A 19,490-nucleotide genomic window follows, 5' to 3' on the forward strand; every position below is an offset into this window, starting at 1 on the left:
AAATTACAATATCCAACAGATCGTGGGAAAGCGGATCGAAGAGCTACGAGACGCATTAAATGCATCTGTAGCATGAGCTGGTGACCTGCCGTGCATTTAATGCGGCACGGAGCTCGTGATGTATAATGGCGTGCCACGCAAGAGTTGCCCGCTTTACGCTGTATATCACCGCTGTTCAGTAATCCCATCCTTCTCTTCGGTAATGCTATTGGAAGTTAGCAATGATAATAGCACTGTTAATGACACTCGGATGTTTTTGTTAATTATGACCGCGAAAGAAGAACGAACTAAACTCGATTAGTATATAGGTCATATTAATTAACAAAAAACTACCATTAAGAGATCGATTCGATACATTTGGAGTGTGACTGTGTAAGTTGGTCAGAGCGAGTCAATACCCGAACCTGCACTGACATCGTCGTTGTGGTCATGCGCGCAGTTCGTTCTTGACTCGACTCATAACACCCCACATCAGGCATCGCAGTTGAGGGCGGCCTTGATCTTTTGCACGGTGCAGGAGATGAGGTTGTTGACCGTCTCCACCGACTCCACCGTCAGCTTCGCCGTCGGCTGCAGACTGTTCACCAGGATCTGGAACGCCACCGTCAGCAGCGACCCCCCCACAGCCTTTCCCACGTTGCCGTCGGGCAGGATGGCGAAGCCCGACGGCAGAAGGGTAACGTAGGAGGAGTCGCCACCGCTCATCACTAAGTGCATCGCCGGCACGTCCACGGGAGCGTACACCACCAGCGACCCCGACGCGTCTGTGCACGTCTCCTGCAATATCAGCATGCTGCTTTGATCCGCGCTCATGGCCTAGAGAAAGAGAAGACAATTAATTAATTGTATCGGAAGTGAATTTGGATGAAAGAGAGAGAATGAAGGGTAGGGCGATTGAATTCTGACGCTAGCTCTGAGGAGGGAGACGGCGTTGCCGGAGTCGGGACCCTTAGCGATGTGGGTCATCTCCTGCATTGGGCCGCCGTTGGAGAGGATGTCCCACTGGCTCCGCATCTGCTCGTTGCGGAGGAAGTCGAAGACCTGCTGCGGCGTGGCAGGGAGCCAGACCGAGGTGGCGGCACTGAGCACCAGGCCTGTTGGCTCGCCAGGGTTCGCCAGGCTCCGCCGGGTCATCACCCGCACGTCCTCGCCGATGTGGACGCCCCCGCGCAGCTTGTTCCATTCGTGTGCCGAAGACGAGCACACCCCCGCGCAGAAGTTGTCCGTCATGCGCTGCGCCAGTTTCACCATGCTACACCGCCCGCTCGGCGTTATCGCTGCATCAAACGTAATGCCACCAAATTTCAGCAATCAATTTGCTCCGCCGTGATCATTTCGGGAAATCGAGACTTACTGTTGGCGGCGTCGGCTGGAAGGGAGGACATGAGGATAGACAACGACTGACACTGGCGCTGCAGGGCGGCGACCCAACGGGGCGCTCCCAGCGCCATGCCGGAGAGCAGCGACGGGCGGTAGAGCGGGTGCACCGCTGATTCGTCGTATTCTGCGTGCTCCACCCACGTGACCTGCTCATACCACGTCAGTTTGTGTCTGCATCCATTAACATGTTTGATCGCCATTGCTAAACCACGTTATCGCTTGCCCTACCCGTCGGCGGGAAAGTACACATTTGACACTTTTACTTTAATGCACACTCTCTTCCACATGATTAACAACTGCTCACCTGAACTGGCTCCGGCCACTTGACCACCAGTTAAACAAATGTTAAAATGTTTCACTATTGTGTGAAAAATTCGGTTCTCAGACACGTTGCGAAATGGAACCGATGATATGAATTTGACATTGTCATCGCAGTGGCCGTCAGAACGGCTACTATTTCACCTTGTGTTCTATATGTTACCAAAGCTTGAACTAAAGAACCGGCTCACGAGGGGACCGTAGAAAGGACAAGGAATAAAAAGCCCGAGGAGAGCGAGATCGAATAAAGATTCAGAAAATTAGGAACGAGCGACGAGGAACTTGGGAAAATCAAGTAATAATAATTTAACAACGCAAATCGCGTTTAGCTTTGGCCTTCCCAACGAAAAAACAAAATAAACGATGTGTTAATTTCTCGGGTGGCGTTCTTAAGAAGCAAGAGAAGCATCTAAAGTGCAAAGTGGCACGGGATGCCATGAGCGTGGATGGACGTGTGCTTAATTCAAAGAAAACAAAGAGCCGATTGAAAATTTATACAAAAACATCGGCGTTGACTGAGATATAATTGGCTGCAGAAGATCCGATTGTATTCTAGATTTATGGGATCTTTGACTTCAAGTTAAAAAAAAAAAAAAGACACGGACGAAGACCACTAGCTCATGGAAGAGGGAGGGAGGGGGAGAGGTCAGAGGAGTCGAGGGAGGGATTGTGATACCTTAGAATAACCATTGGGCATGTCTTGCACCACGCCGCCTGAAGGCAGCCTGCAGCACCCCATTCTGTCGCCGGGATAGCCGTCTCTAACTCCATCGACGGAGACATCCACCACAGCCCAAGCTCCATTCGCAAGTTGCTTGCAGAACCTAAGGAAATGGCAATGCCGGACAGGCACGAGAGGTGATAAAACCTGAAGCTCGGCATACATCTGGTAAAATGCTAAATTAGCAAGGATTTCGATAAACCAAGTGCGCAAGAATCAGAAGCTAGCTATGCACTCACAAGTTGTAGTGCGCCAGTTCTGCTGCCACCCATTCCCGCTGAGATCACATCCGTGGTGGTGGCTTTAGCAATCACTGAAGGGAACATATCTTGCCACCGATTCTGTTCGCGAATCCCGCACGAAGAGAGCACACTTTAATCGTTTTTTAGATCATAATTTAAATGATTTTCAATTTGATTTGACAGCCGAATTTGATGGGGCTTACTGCATCCATGAGTGTCTCGACCAGTGCTAAGCTATTGATGACGACGACGCAGGTAGACCTCGTTGCCTCCGACGCGAATCCGATGGGCTTGGGCCCGACGCAGCGAGGGAAATTTTGGTGGTACTCGTCGAAGTTCAACGTCTCCCTGCCTCCGTCCAAACCCGGAATCCAAAGAGGGTCCTCCATCTGCGCCATTTTCACCAGCTCATCCATCGCCGCCAATGCGAGCTCCAAGTACACGAGCCTCTCATGCGACCGATCCGCTCCTCCCACCACCACGTTCCTCGCAGGAGTTATGACAGAGCCGAGAGGGCTGGACAGGCCGGCGGTGAAATCAGGCAAGGTCGTGAAGGCGACGGAGCCCAGAACGGGGAAAGCATTGGACCCGACGGCGAGCTCCAGTGTGAAGTTCGGCATGGGGAGAGCGAGCGGAGCCGAGGATGAGGAAAGAGGCTTGCCGATGAACTTACCGACGAGGGAGCAGACGCGATCGAGCTCATCCTTGAGCCGTCCGTTCTCCACCTGCAAGTGCTGCTCCTCGAGCGACACTTCGCCCAGCACTGCCAGGCCTCCGCAGTTGTTGCAGATGGGGTTCCTCATCACCTCCTTGATCGATAAATTCTCAGCGCGGAGCTTGTCGTTCTCCTGCCGAAGAGTCGTGTTCTCGTGCCGCTCCATTTGAGTCTGTTTAACTCAAACCAGCAACTGATCTTATCGAGCTTGTAATAAGGCAAGAAAGCAAAATTTGAGAAATTAAACACCGATAATCAATCACCTTCATCTGCGTTCGACGATTCTGGAACCAAAACTTGACCTGGCGAGTCTCTAATGCCAACCTCTTGCTTAGATCCGACCTTTGCTTCTCATCAGGATGAGGGCATTCTTTGAAGAAGCTGCGTGCGTGATCGAGAGATCAGGCCCAAATAATTAAACAGAATAAGTTTGGAAGAGTGCACTCGTGATGAAGTCGGGGCGACGCTTACGCTTCGAGTTCTTGGATTTGCTGAGAGGTGTGGCGATGGTATCGCTTCTTCTTGCGGGGATTCTCCTGCTCCAAGTCCAAATCATCCCCGGACACACCACCCAAGTTATCGCTTCCGCCCGACCTGCTCTCATTCTCGTCTTCCTTGTTCCGACGCAGCGACGACTCCACCTCGCCCCCACCAACATTTCTAGCCACACAAGTCCAATTCGATCTGTCACCGCCTTGGCTATCCGTGTTCGCTTGCTGGTCAAAACGAAACACCAAACACAAAGCAAAGTCGCGTAGCGCCGCGAGCACAAAATACGAAAGCAGCAGCGGGCTAATCTATACCAGGGCGAGTGAGAGGCCAGGGGAAGGGAACACCGGCTTGTAGATGGAAGATGAATCGAGCAGTGGCTGCGATACGACGGCGGAGGTGCGGTGAGGCAGATCATTCATCCCTATCCGAGCGCTTCCACTGCCGTTTCCGCCGCCGCCACCGCGGCCGCCGAACAAGCCTCCAGAACTCATCAAGCTTCTAGGGCATCCAACGAAATATCCACCCAACAATAACCTAAAAGAACAGGATATGATGAAGAACACGGAACACAGAGCTTGAAACAGGGAACAGTCACAAGGAAAGAAAGCGAGTAAAATCGGCAATGAGAGAGCGCGCGCGCTGTGTATCGAACCTTGAACCAGTCGACGCTCTCGGCAACGAGCTCAACTCGGAGACGGGACGGGACGGTACGGGACGGGAGATATTGACAGCGACTAGCGTAAGCTGGTGCGGAAGATGGATACGGAGTCGTCACATGTGGACGCAACGAGGCCTCATGAAGCAGAGGGAGAGGGGAGAAAGAAAGGGCATACAAGAAATAATGTCGGTTGACCCTCTCCTCGCCTTCGCTTCGCAGACAAAAAGAGCTCCCATCGCTTCTAATATAGAGGATGATGGGATCCGCCCCTCCGCTGTCCCTTTCACTCCGCCACGGCCAACCTCCTTTTCTTTCCTTCCTTCTAGTAAACGGAAGTTTAGGATGGAAAAAAAATCTTTCTATATTTTAACTACAATTCATCGATGCCTGCTTTAGCTCTTTCAATAAATAATTAATGATGCACAATTTATTATATGGCTGCTTTAACACTTTCAATAAGTAATTAATGATGCACAATTTATTATATGGATAAATGGACTTAATACTGAATATGGATAATTTGAAATAAGACTCACATGGTAAAAACTCTCGTAATTTGTGATTTACTGAAGACTTTTTTTTTATGTTTTTTAATTGTAAAATATCACAAGCAAAGCTTAATTAAATAGTAAGCTTTTCTAATAAAATAATAAAATAAATAAAGTAATACTAACATGGTTCATAAATTTTATATGTGGGTTATGGTGTCATTGTGAAATATTCAATTTATTATTCAAATATTCATAATTTAATTTTTAATCATGATATATTTATAAGAATTTTTTCTTTAAATAGGGGGACGTAATTAATAGATACTGAGCTTCTGGACTGACCGTCGCATGCACTTCCTTATTTACCCTAGTAACTAGTGGGAAACTTCCGTACGATCGGACCAACCATCATAAGGATAGTCAATGAAACTAACTCGAATTAGTATTTTTTTTATAAGTTTTGTTGAGTGGGAGTTGACTTTGATGCTTTATCTCCCTTCTAACGATAATGAACAGTGTTATTCTACCATAAGTATATAATTAAATCATCAAATAATAAAAATATTGATTCATAAAAATTATTAATTAAACATTAATTAACTATAAAATAAGTTATCTAAATGATGAAAGTTGGTTTGAAAGTTCGAGAACCAAAGATTGAAAAAGAGAGAGAGTTGAGAGAGCAAGTGATCAAGAGAGAGAAAGAACCAAAGATTGAAAAAAAAATAGAGTTGAGAGAGCAAGTTTGAAAAAGAGAGAGAGTTGAGAGAGCAAGTGAGCAAGAAGAGAGAAAGTGATCAAGAGAGAGAAGTAGGCTTTAGGAGTGATTTTACGATTTTTAATTTTCCTATGATGCTAGTTAATATCCTTATGTATTGTTCTCCTTATTATTGATGTAGGGTGCATCAGAATTGAAGCTGAATTTTAATGTTGTCAAAGGTTCAAGTTAAGTTTTGTTGTGATATGATGAATTGACTAAATGTACAAGTTGTTTACTCAACCGGAAAAGCCTTAGTCGCGGTTAAGTAGGAAAGTCTTAGCAAATAATGGAAGATAGGTAGGAAAGTCTAGATGGGTCCAAGACTTGATACTTGGCAGTTGATCTCGATAGGTCTGAAGAACCCAATATCGAGATGATGCTAAGTTGAAGTCTAAACAGATCTGAAGAATTGGATATTTGGTAGTTAATTGAGAAAAGCAACTGAAGTAGAGTAACGAGAAGGTTATATCCCAAGAAGGGACAAACCCATGGTCGCTAATCCAACTGAAGAAACCGAGAGGTTTCCAAGTTGAGATCAAGATAGGTCTTACTGACTTTTCTTACTCATGCAACATTGTAATATTGTGTTAACTTTGTGTTACAAGGATATTATTTTTATACTGTCAAACTAACTTTATGTTGCAGAATTCGAAGAGATCTGTTGATCGAACAGGAGGTTCAGTCGACCGAACCAGACTTATGTAGCAGAGTTCAAATTGCACAGAAGTAAACTTGGAAGTCAGGCTGAAACATCCTATAAGCTATCTTAAATAAGCCATGTTTTTTCCCGAACCTAGAAGCACTTGAATCCATACATAAGTTTCAAATTTAACGAAAGTACTCAAATAGTTTTTTAAAATAATATCCACTTGTAAACATTAAATACTAATCACCAAGTTTTATAGTTTATACTTCCTAAAGAAAGTATGCGGGACATAAACTACAAGGTATTCGAGTTGTACTACCTCTGTCCCGAGCCTGCTCACTCGTCAAAGCCTCCTGTTGTTGGTTAATCCTAGGAAAATGTGTCGGTTCCACTATACAAAATTTTTGTACAAGTATCGAACCTTTCCTTAAATAACCTATTGTGTTCTTTAGAAGTTAAATTAGGAATCGCAGACGGAACTTAACATCATTGATTCCAAATTTAACTTATCTGTTCTTAATGATTTAGATTTGAATCGCAAGCGGAACTTAACACTATTGATTCAAATCTACCTAGATTATTAATTCCATAAATATTAATTTCCAAAATTGGCTTTCCAGGACTGCATGGCGAGGCACATGGCCTTCTTGGATATGGGAGCAACCACCACCGCCTAGGCAAAGCCTTTTAAGGAAAGCTAATATTTATTTCCTTAAATAACTGTAGGTTAACCAAAAGGAACAATCGAATCACAAGTTCGAAAAAGAAGAAAACACAAACTCGAAAAACTATTTCGAAAAACTAGATCTAATTGCCTCTTGTATTTAGAATTCTTACAAAGAGAAAAACTAGCATGATGCGGAAAACAATTACTAATTATACCTTCTCTTTGTATGCTAATGACCTCGAGATCTTCTGCCGTATTCCTCGCCTCGCCTTGGACGTCGTGTGGGCGACGATCCTCCAAGATGAACACCACCCAAAAGCTTCCTCCTTCTTCTTCTAAAATCCGGCCACCACCACCAAAGGGAGAGGAAGAAGGGAGAGGGCCGGCCACACCAAGAGATCACCCAAGCAAAAGAATAAGAGTTGTGTCTCATGAAGCCCCCTCACCCCTTCTTTTATATTACTTGCCCAAGGCAAATAAGGAAAAACCTTTTACAAAAAATAAAATCATCCAAGAGTTTTTCCTTTTCCCTTTTTATTTTCCCTTTTCTTTCCTCTTGATTAAATCAATCACCAATCAATGGTTATGATCAATCTTATTTGGTTTAGGATTGAATTTGGTTTAATCCTATTGGCCGGCCCTTGCTTGGGCACCAAGCAAGGTGGCCGGCCACAATTAAAAGGAAAGGAAAAATAATTTTAAAAATTTTACAAGAAGAAATCCTCTTATAAAATTTACAAGCTCTCTTTCCTAAAGTATGAGTTAAAAAAGGAAAGCTTCTAAAAATTAAAACCATGTTTTAAAATTTAAAAAACTCTCTTATAAAATTTCCTTTTTTAACATGGTGATAGAAAATTTAAATTTTAAAACTTCTTTTCCTTTTTTTTCTTAAACCATAAGGATGATTAAAAAAGGAAAGTTTTAAAATCTTTTAAACTCTCTATTTAAACATGTGGCCTAATTCAAATAAGGAAAGTTTTAAAAATTAAAATCTCTCTTTTAAAACTTATAGTTTTCTACAAAGAGAAGATTTTAAAAATTCAAAACAACCCTCCCTTTTTGAATTATTATAGTCGGCCCCTACAAGCTTGGTCACCAAGCTATAGGGCCGACCCCTACAAGAGGATGTGGCCGGTCATTGCTTGGTCACCAAGCAATGGTCCGGCCCCCTTCTTGGACACCAAGAAGAGCCTTACATTTGGATGGACTTGAGGCTATAATGAGGCTACGACAGGGACCTAGAGGAGAAATTGGTTTTGGCCTTCCGATGAGCTTGAGTATCCCGTACTCGCCCCGAACACACAACTCAAGTTCATCGATAATAACTCATTCCACTAGAGAGTTATTACCGCACTACCGCACCAATCCCAAATTACATTATGGGCTCATTCTTATCATGAGTGTGTTAGTCTCCCTGTGTTTAAGATTACGAATGCCCACTAATTAGTAAGTTACTGACAACTCACTTAATTAATATCTAGCTCCAAGAGTAGTACCACTCAACTTCATTGTCATGTCGGACTAGGTCCACCTGCAGGGTTTAACATGGCAATCCTTATGAGCTCCTCTTGGGGACATTCTCAACCTAGATAACTAGGACACAAATTCCTTCTATAATCAACAACACACACTATAAGTAATATCATTTCCCAATTTATCGGGCATATTGATTTATCGTGTTAAACCTCACCCTTTGATAAGTCAAAGAAATGAATATTAAATATATGTGCTTGTTATTATATTAGGATTAAGAGCACACACTTCCATAATAACTAAGGTCTAGTTCTTTTACTAAGTCAGTACAAAAAGAACTTACCTAAATGATCCTACTCAATACACTTAGAGTGTACCAGTGTAATTTATTAATCAAGATAAACTAATACTTAATTACACTACGACTATTCAGATGGTTTGTTCCTTTCCATCTTAGCCGCGAGCAACTGTTTATAATTTATAAAGAACCGATAACATGATCTTCTGTGTGTGACACCACACACTATGTTATCTATAATATAAATTAATTGAACATCTACATTTAGTATATATAAATGTAGATACTTGACCAATGTGATTCTTATAAATGTTTATACAAAAGCTAGGCTTTTAATATACACTCCAACAATCTCCCACTTATACTAAAAGACTATGCTGCCATAAATGCTGCCATACATCTGATTCCCATCCATTCAACATGTCCATCAAAAGCTCTTGCCTTAAGGGCCTTAGTGAAAGGATCTATAGGTCACCATTTGATGCAATCTAGGCGACAACAACTTATCCTCGTTTATACGATTTCTCGTATTGGGTGGTACTTGCGCTCTTTTGTGTTTACTTGCCTTATAGACTCATGGTTTCTTCGAGTTTGCTACTGCACCACCATTATTACAATAAATTGTAATAATCTTTGGACAAACCAGAAATCATATCTAAGTCCATCTTGAGGTTACTGAGTCATTTAGCTTCTATGACTGCCTCAGAGGCTGCCAATTACTCAGCTTCTATGGTTGAGTCCGAAAAAGCACTTTTGCTTATCATTCTTCCATAGTTATGACTTTACCTCCTAAAGTAATCACAAAACCCTGAGGTCGACTTACTATTATCCCTATCTGATTAGAGGTCAAAATCCGTGCAACCTACAGGGACCAAATTATCTGCCTTGTAAGCTAGCATATAATCTCTAGTGCCTCTATGATACTTCAATATATGCTTTACCGCAGACCAATGTCCTTGTCTAGGGTTACTTTGATATCTGCTAACCATGCCCACGGCAAAACAGATATCAGGTCTCGTACACATCATTGCATACATAAGGCTTCCTACAGCCGAAGCATAGGGAACTGCCTTCATGTCCTCAATCTCCTTTGATGTCTTTGGGGACATCTCTTTAGATAAGGCTACTCCATGCCTAAAAGGTAAGAAACCTTTCTTGGAGTTCTGCATGCTAAACGAGCAAGGATTGTATGATGCTCGGGATAAGCACAACATTCTTTTCTTGCGATCCCTTATGTCTTTGACCCCAAGAATGTGTGCACATTCTCCTAAGTTCTTCATATCGAATTATTTGGACAACCATACCCTTACTTCTGACAACACTTTGATATTGTTTCCAACTACCAAAAATGTTATCTACGTATAGACAAGAAATATCACCACGTTTCCATCACACTTCTTGTATACACAAGACTCATTCGATTATTAAATAAATCCACAGGTCTGGATTACTTTATTAAATCGAATGTTCCAAGACCTTGAAGCTTTACTTCAGTCCATAGACTGATTGAGGTTACATACTAGATGCTCTTTGCCCTTTGCAATGAACCTCTCTGGTTGCTTTATATGGATGCTTTCTTCAAGACTTCCATTAAGGAAAACTGTCTTGATATCCATTTGCCAAATCTCATAGTCCATATGAGCAGCAATAGATAAAAGAATCCGGATAGACTAAAACATGTCTACCGGTAAAAGGTTTCCTTTTTCAACAAGCCTTGCTTTGGAAGTTCACACATTCCTGTCTATCCTTCTTTTCCTATTGTAGACCTTTTTACACCTAATGACTTTTACACCATCTGATGGTTCTACAAGCTTCCAGATTAGAATACTTATATTCTAATTCTGTATTCATTGCTCTTTGCCAAGATGTTGCATCTTTATCTTGGAGTGCTTTATCATATGTCCGGGATCAGGCTCATGTTCATTTGGGATCAAGTTCAAAGACTCTCCCAAAACATGAATCTTTTAGGTTGGTTGACAACCCATCCACTACGATGAGGCACTGTCTGTAATTGTGTATCATTTATGATACGTGTTGCAGTTTCTTGTGATATTTCATCTTGTACAGTTGATACTAGATTAGACGTGTCCTTTATTATTTTCTTAAGAACAAATTTACTTATGGGCTTGTGGTTCATTAAATAGTCCTCTTCTAAAAATCGATCATTGATGCTAACAATGACCTTCTGATTTTTAAGACTATAAACCTACTTTCGTTTATCTAGGATAACCCATAAACAAGTGAACTCTTGTCCAACTTATCATTGTCTCTCTTCAACATATGTGCTGGACTTATGTAACAACCACTCTTCTTACTACTACTACTCTCTAAGAGTGACCGTTACTTAGCTACTAACTTTACTTAACCGGTATGATTAAAAACCACATGGAAACTCTACCGAAAAATTTCAGCAGAGTCTCCCTTGTACCGGTGACCATAAACCAAGATACAAGCATAGTATACATCAGCCACAGGCGGCTGGAACATTTATAAAACACCCACGCAGTTAAATAAGTATCAAACACACAAATATCTACTTACTAAACTGAACTCATCCTACATGAAATCTAAACAGAATACTCTCAAATGACATGAACTTAAAATACAACTCAAATGTTTATAATAACTAAAATGCGCAAACTAAAATTAAAACTTCTTTCCTAGTCCCAAGGCTTCCATAGTCCTGGCATCACATATCCTTCGAACACCTCCTTGTCGCCTTCCTTTCTATATCTTTTCCTTTCCTATATCTGCGGTAAGAGGAAATGCAATCTATAAGCAAAATGCTTAGTAAGCGCTATCTAACTCACAAAAACTCGATATGCATGTGAATATATTGAAAACTAAAACTGAATGCTCAAAGGAAATCTACTCATGCTCATCTACTAGTAAATAAACAAACATACTGAAGTGTTAAACATGTAAAACTACTCATGCTCTTCTAATAGCAAAGAATAGTAAGCTAATCTAAATAACATGCTAGCATAAAAGAAAACTCAACTTGCTGATTTTAAAACAAAGTGAAATTTAGTTCATCTGTTCTAAACTTATTCTTTAATTCACTTGTTTAAAACTTATTCTTTAATACTTTATACTTATGTAAAACTTGCTTTACTTATTCCAAAACTTATACTTATAATACTTCAAAATAATAATCAACTTCTTCTTGGGCCCGGCAACTGTACTTGCTATGCACGCATCCCTAACTAGACCCGAGATAGCTAGTCTCGAATCTAGTAGGGTTTACTAGGTTATCTAAACCTAGGGACCGACTATGGGAGCCCAGCCCAAGGACTACTGAGAGGCCTGCATACTAGGTTATCTAAACCTAGGGACGACTATGAGAGCCCAACCCAAGGACAACTAAGAGTCTGTTGGAGTGTATACTAAAAGCCTAGCTTTTATATAAACATTTATAAGAATCACATTGGTTAAGTGTCTACATTTATATATACCAAATGTAGATGTTCAATTAATTTATATTGTAGATAACATAGTGTGTGGTGTCACACACAGAAGATAGTGTTATCGGTTCTTTATAAATTAAAAACAGTAGCTCACGACCAAGATGGAAAGGAACAAACCATTGGAAAGTCATAGTGAAATTAGGTATTAGTTTATCTTAACTATATAATTACACTAGTACACTTAGAGTGTATTGAGTAGGACCATTTAGAGGTCGTTTCTTTTATACTGACTTTGTAAAGGAACAAAGACCTCAGTTATTATGGAAGTGTGTGCTCTTAATCCTAATATAATAACAAGCACATATATTTGATATTTATTTCTTTAATTTATCAATGGGTGAGATTTAGTTCGATAAATTAATAAGCCCGATAAGTTGGGAAATGATATCACTTATAGTGTGTGTTGTTGATTATAGAAGGAAACTGTGTCCTAGTTATCTAGGTTGATAATGTCCCCACGAGGAGCTCATAAGGATTGTCATGTTAAACCCTGCAGGTGGACTTAGTCCGACATGATAATAAAGTTGAGTGGTACTACTCTTGGAGCTAGATATTAATTAAGTAAGTTGTCAGTAACTTACTTAATTAGTGGACATTCGTAATCTTAAATACAGGGAGACTAACACACTCATGATAAGAAGGAGCCCATAATGTAATTTGGGATTGGTGCGGTAGTGCGGTAATAACTCTCTAGTGGAATGAGTTATTATCGATGAATTTGAGTTGTGTGTTCGGGGCGAGCACGGGATACTCAAGCTCATCGGAAGGCCAAAACCAATTTCTCCTCTAGGTCCCTGTCGTAGCCTCATTATAGCCTCAAGTCCATCCAAATGTAAGGCTCTTCTTGGTGTCCAAGAAGGGGGCCGGACCATTGCTTGGTGACCAAGCAATGACCGGCCACATCCTCTTGTAGGGGCCGACCCTATAGCTTGGTGACCAAGCTTGTAGGGGCCGGCCATAATAATTCAAAAAGGGAGGGTTGTTTTGAATTTTTAAAATCTTCTCTTTGTAGAAAACTATAAGTTTTAAAAGAGAGATTTTAATTTTTAAAACTTTCCTTATTTGAATTAGGCCACATGTTTAAATAGAGAGTTTAAAAGATTTTAAAACTTTCCTTTTTTAACCATCCTTATGGTTTAAGAAAAAAAAGGAAAAGAAGTTTTAAAATTTAAATTTTCTATCACCATGTTAAAAAAGGAAATTTTATAAGAGAGTTTTTAAATTTTAAAACATGGTTTTAATTTTTAGAAACTTTTCTTTTTTAACTCATACTTTAGGAAAGAGAGCTTGTAAATTTTATAAGAGGATTTCTTCTTGTAAAATTTTTAAACATTATTTTTCCTTTCCTTTTAATTGTGGTGCCCAAGCAAGGGCCGGCCAATAGGATTAAACCAAATTCAATCCTAAACCAAATAGGATTGATCATAACCATTGATTGGTGATTGATTCAATCAAGAGGAAAGAAAAGGAAAAATAAAAAGGGAAAAGGAAAAACTCTTGGATGATTTTATTTTTTGTAAAAGGTTTTTCCTTATTTGCCATGGGCAAGTAATATAAAAGAAGGGGTGAGGGGACTTCATGAGACACAACTCTTATTCTTTTGCTTGGGTGATCTCTTGGTGTGGCCGGCCCTCTCCCTTCTTCCTCTCCCTTTACTCTCTTCTCCTTGGTGGTGGTGGTGGCCGAATTTTAGAAGAAGAAGGAGGAAGCTTTTGGGTGGTGTTCATCTTGGAGGATCGTCTCCGACACGACGTCCAAGGTGAGGCGAGGAATACGGCAGAAGATCTCGAGGTCATTAGCATACAAAGAGAAGGTATAATTAGCAATTGTTTTCCGCATCATGCTAGTTTTTCTCTTTGTAAGAATTCTAAATACAAGAGGCAATTAGATCTAGTTTTTCAAAATAGTTTTTTTGAGTTTGTGTTTTCTTCTTTTTTAAACTTGTGATTCGATTGTTCCTTTTGGTTAACCTAGATTTATTTAAGGAAATAAATATTAACTTTCCTTAAAAGGCTTTGCCTAGGCGGTGGTGGTTGCTCCCATATCCAAGAAGACCATGTGTCTCGCCATACATGTAACGACCACCCTTCTTACTACTACCACTACTCTCTAAGGATGACCGTTACTTGCCTACTAACTCTACTTAACCGGTTTATTAAAAACCTCTAGGAAAACCCTACCGAAAAATTTCGGCAGAACCTCCCCTGTACCGGTGACCATATCCGTAAATACATACAGAGTATACTCAGCCACAGGCGGCTGGAACAGATATTTTCACAACCACGCAGTATAATAGCACAATAAAAATATGAAACTACTCTAGCAATGGCAAACAACCATATCACTCCAACAATAGGAGGTATCAAACTACAAATGCGGAAATAAACTCAATTACAATCTCAACTTCATCATAGCATTAAGGAGAAAAGAAAAGGAAACATAACAAATCTTAAACTAAGTGAGTTCTTTAGCTAAGTCTCAAGGATCTCCATAGTCCACACATCACACACCGTCACAGCATCTCCTTGTCGCCTTCTTCCTTATACTTTAGCTTTTCCTTTATCTGCAGTAGGAGGAAAATAGTATCTATAAGCTAAAAGCTTAGTGAGCGCTATCCTACTCACAAAAACTCGATATGCATGTATATAAATAAAACATGCTAAAACTGAATGCTAACATGTAAAGCTACTCATGCTCATAAATAGCAAAGAAATCAACTAACTGAAAAACTAACATGTAAAGATAATCATGCTCATAAATAGCAAAGGAATCTAACTAACTGAAATACTAAACATGTATAGCTAATCATGCTCATAAACCAATAAAGGAATCATATAACTGAAATACTAAACATGTATAGCTAATCATGCTCATAAATAGCAATAAAGGAATCATACTAACTGAAATACTAAACATGTATAGCTCATCATGCTCATAAACCAATAAAGGAATCATACTAACTAAAATACTAAACATGTATAGCTAATCATGCTCATAAATCAATAAGAAACTGAATTGCTACCTAAGCTAAACTAATTAATGCTAAACTGAGTCTAACTTGTATTCACATAACTAATTTGTGAAGTTTTGAAAAACTATTTACATAATAGATCAAAATAGTAATCATGCTGCTGTTGGGCCCGGCAACTGTACTTGCTGTGCGCGCATCCCTAACTAAACCCGGGATTGCAAGTTCCGAGTCTAGCAGGGTTTACTAGGTTATCTAAACCTAGGGACGACTGTGGGAGCCCAACCCAATGGATATCTAATCCAGTACAGTGCCACTGCTGAAAATAAAATACTGATTTCATAGCTAATTTTCTTACCTTGCTTTAACTAGGTTATCTGAACCTAGAACTAGGTTATCTGAACCTAGAGGCGACTGTGGGAGCCCACCCATTGGACCGTAGTCCCATATAAGCTGAAGCAAGACTAAATCAATTATTTTAAATGCTTCTACTGCATTAACTGAGCTATTAAAATGCCTACTGTAGCATTATATTGAGCTAAGCATTTTATCAAGCACTCGATGTGCACTAGAACACACCCTACGTACTGAAAATTTGTATGCATATTAAGCTTATCTAAAATCTGCATGCTTAAAATAAATTATCTAGAACTGAGGTATGAAATCTGTTCCTACTCATGGCAATAACAATAAATTCAACTGCAATGTTAATGAGGAGATTGTTCATACTTGTTAAAGTAGCAAGGAAATCCAGAATGCGTGCTTAAATAACATCCCACTATACTGCTCACAGCAGTAGCAAAAGAACTGAACCGCATACTCAAAATGAGGGCAGTTCGTGCTAGTTACATAGCAAAGGAACACCTAACTAAAATGCTATTCATACCAACATAATAAGAATCTAATCATGCTTGTTAAACTAGCAAACTTCTTAAACTATCTACTCAAAATAAGGGTTGTTCGTGTATGGTAATTAGCAAGGAGAAATCAAAACTAATATGCTGCCCAAGATCTAAACAGAAAGCTTAAGATGAGGGCTATTCATGCACAGCAGTAACTAAATGGTTCTAAAACTGCACACTTTAGATTAAAGTAAATGGCCGCTTGTTCTTGTTAAATGGCACGAAAGTGACAGAAATGCTAATGTTTGCATAAAAATCTACATGGCATACTTAATGCTGTACAAGGAAATCCATAGCAAGGAAAACAAAGCCATTGAAATCCGAACTGCAGCAAGCTCCAAGAGGGGCTGTTTTTTTTTTTTCCATTGCAGCAAGGAAAAACATGAACAAAACCTGAAACTAAGAATTTGTGGTAGCAAACTCAAAACATCAACCTTTACTACAAGATTCAAAAGAAAAACAAGGAGAAACAAAATCCGAAAACCACTCCTACTGCAGGTGAGTAGCAACTCACCTCGCTGTTCTTGGACTTACAACCGAGAAGAAGGAGGCTTCTAGGGCTTCGGATATATGCTTCCTCGACGATCTCTTGGTATCTTCTTGCTCTCCTCGACGAGAGGATCACAAAGGTATGAAGAACTCACGGAGAAGGGTGCTCGCCGGCCGCCGGAGACGAAGCCCTAGCTTCGTCTCTGTTTTCGCCCGAGAAGAGAAGCGCCGTCGCGAGAGGAGGAGAGGAGAAGATTTTCTCACGGGGAAAACCTAAGTTCTCTTCTTATAACTTTAATATTCTGTTAACTAACTAGTGCTTAAATACAACTTGATTCGGGTTTTATTAACAAACCCGCGGCTGTTCTGTTGGTGGGCTGCGTTCTGCTTAAAGCCCAACTCGTGGGATCGAATCCCAGCTGCAACCATTTTATTTCCTATTATTTTACTATTCCTAACTATTACTTAAATATATATCGCTCCATATATGATTAACAAAACAAGCGTAGCTCGGCTGGTCGGCTGCGTCCGGTTAAAACCTGGTTCGGGTACGAGGTCTTGGGTTCAAAACCCGGCCTCAACATATATATATTTACTATTATTTTTTTTTTATTTTTTTAAACTTCTTCCTCTTGGTAAAAATACCAAACGAACTCCAAAAATTACATAAAAATATTCTAAAAATCTCTAGAATTTTTCTATAGCATTTCAAAATATTTTTGAATTATTTTTGGAGCTCAAAATGAGAAAATTTGGGTCGTTACAATACAGTCCTAGAAGCCAATTTTGAAAATTAATATTTATGGAATTAATAATCTAGGTAGATTTGAATCAATAGTGTTAAGTTCCGCTTGCGATTCAAATCTAAACCATTAAGAACAGATAAGTTAAATTTGGAATCAATGATGTTGGTGCGGGAAGCATCCGACGATCGAACCTAAGTTTTGATAATGGCAAAGGATTCAAAGTTAAGGTGCTTTGTTGTCTGACAGCTTTTACTGAGTGTTTCAGGAAAGTCCTAACTGCAGTTAGGCAAGGCAAAACCCTAGGGGGTGGTAACCCTAGGTCATAGGGGGTGGTAACCCTATGAGGAAAGTCTTGGCAGGTCGATGGCTTCAGGCAAAAGTCCTAGGGGGTGGTAACCCTAGGTGGAAAGTCCTAGTGTCGCGAACCAGGTGAAAGTCTGGACTGGCCGGTGAAGCGGATGTTTAGCAGAAAGTCCGGAAGCATCGAGTGCCGAGCAAAAGTCCAGTCGATCTGGAGGATCGTACTGGCAACAGGTAAATCTCCTGAGTGGAGTAGGTGAGGACGCGTTCCCCGTAGAGGGAACAGTAGGCGTCGGGTCGACCTAGGGTTTCCGGTTGGAAACCCGAAGTCAGACCCGGACAGTCCGGAGACTGTCTACACTTTATTTATCATGTTTCTGTGCTAACTTTGTTTTGCAGGGTATGTGTTTGGGACTAACACATTTTGCAGGAACAAAGGAGCAAGTTACAACTCGGATGAACAGTGTCCGAGGCGCCTCCATGGAGCTTGGAGGCGCCTCGGGTGCGAGCCAGGAAAAGGCCAGCGCAGCAGACTGGAGGCGCCTTGAATGGAGCTCAAGGCGCCTTGGACCGGAGGTTGAAGGCGCCTTGGATAGGCTGAAGGCGCCTTGAACCAGATAGAGTTCGACCAGGTCAGTGCTGATCCACGCGGGTGACTCGGCTCGTTCAAGGCGCCTTGATGAACAGTATAAGGCGCCTTGAACCCTCTTTATAAGGGGTCTCGACCAGCAGCTCTCTACAACTTCTTCCAAGCGATCTTTCTGCTACGAGCTGCTCACGAGACGATCCCGAAGTGCTGCTCCGAAATCTTCAGATTACGATATTGTCGTCGGTATAACTGTACTTTTTCCATTATACTCATTTGTAATACTTGTACTCTTGTCGAACTTATAGTTGTTGCCCACGGAAAGCGATCAAGGATCGCGGGCCTTCGAGTAGGAGTCGTCACAGGCTCCGAACGAAGTAAATTCCCTTGTCTTTCTGTGTGTTTGTTTCTTTCCGCTGCGTTAATTACTCTACGAACATTTTACGATTCCGATAATCGAACAAATAGCCGCGAGCGCTATTCACCCCCCTCTAGCGCGTCTCGATCCAACAATTGGTATCAGAGCGGGGTCGTTTTGAATTGGTGCAACCACCTTTCAAAACAAATTTTTCGCAGTTTTTTTTCGTTTTCGGAGTCGAATTAGAATTTAGCCTTATAGCTATATTCTAATTTTTGTTTCCCTCGAATCGACTTTTGCTCGAAGTAGGTGCAACACCACTCGAGTTCGTTTTTATTATCCTTTACTCTCGCACTACTAATCCAAGACTCAGTCTTGGAATAGATTTTGTTGTTTTTGTTCTTTTAGATCTAAAATGGCCCAACAAGAAGGATATAGCACCGTTCGTCCCCCACTATTTTCCGGAGAAGACTTCGGGTATTGGAAGGGGCGAATGGAGATATATCTGAAGATCCAGTTCGATACCTGGATGATCATCAAAACATGACTGAAACTGCCAAACCTACACCCTGTGAAAATTGGGAGCCATCAATTAAAAAGGTGGAAGCCGACGCGAAAGCCACCTGCACCATCCAATGTGGTCTTACCAAGGAAGAACTCAACAGAGTTGGCCTGTTCTCCTCTGCAAAGGAGCTCTGGGAAAAGCTAATTGAACTCCACGAAGGCACTGACGACACCAAGGTAAGTAAAAGAGATCTTTTACTTAATAAATTATATAATCTAAAAATGCAGGAAGGCGAAACGGCGAGTTCT

The 19,490-nt window shown here is 41.0% G+C and overlaps 1 protein-coding gene across 1 annotated transcript; it reads right to left on the reverse strand.

Moving 5' to 3' along the window:
• Positions 1-288: 288 nt before the first annotated feature.
• On the reverse strand, positions 289-4,737 carry LOC122056517 (homeobox-leucine zipper protein ROC5-like). Its single transcript, XM_042618497.1, has 10 exons — positions 4,521-4,737; positions 4,180-4,402; positions 3,848-4,092; positions 3,640-3,757; positions 2,865-3,548; positions 2,659-2,760; positions 2,375-2,584; positions 1,355-1,526; positions 907-1,277; positions 289-816 (listed from the first exon to the last, which is right to left on the reverse strand). Exons 2-10 carry the CDS (start codon positions 4,357-4,359, stop codon positions 472-474), a joined length of 2,427 nt encoding a protein of 808 aa, XP_042474431.1. The 5' UTR covers positions 4,360-4,402; positions 4,521-4,737; the 3' UTR covers positions 289-471.
• Positions 4,738-19,490: the final 14,753 nt, after the last annotated feature.

The sequence above is a fragment of the Zingiber officinale genome, chromosome 3B, assembly GCF_018446385.1.
Source record: "Zingiber officinale cultivar Zhangliang chromosome 3B, Zo_v1.1, whole genome shotgun sequence".
NCBI lineage: Eukaryota > Viridiplantae > Streptophyta > Magnoliopsida > Zingiberales > Zingiberaceae > Zingiber > Zingiber officinale.

Coding starts and splice junctions, on each gene's coding strand:
- LOC122056517 (XM_042618497.1), bottom strand. CDS start 4,359: ATGAGTTCTGGAGGCTTGTTCGGCGGCCGCGGTGGCGGCGGCGGAAAC. Junction 3,549..3,639: donor ATCGTCGAACGCAGATGAAG/GTGATTGATTAT, acceptor TGAGTTAAACAG/ACTCAAATGGAGCGGCACGA. Junction 1,278..1,354: donor TCCAGCCGACGCCGCCAACA/GTAAGTCTCGAT, acceptor CGTTTGATGCAG/CGATAACGCCGAGCGGGCGG.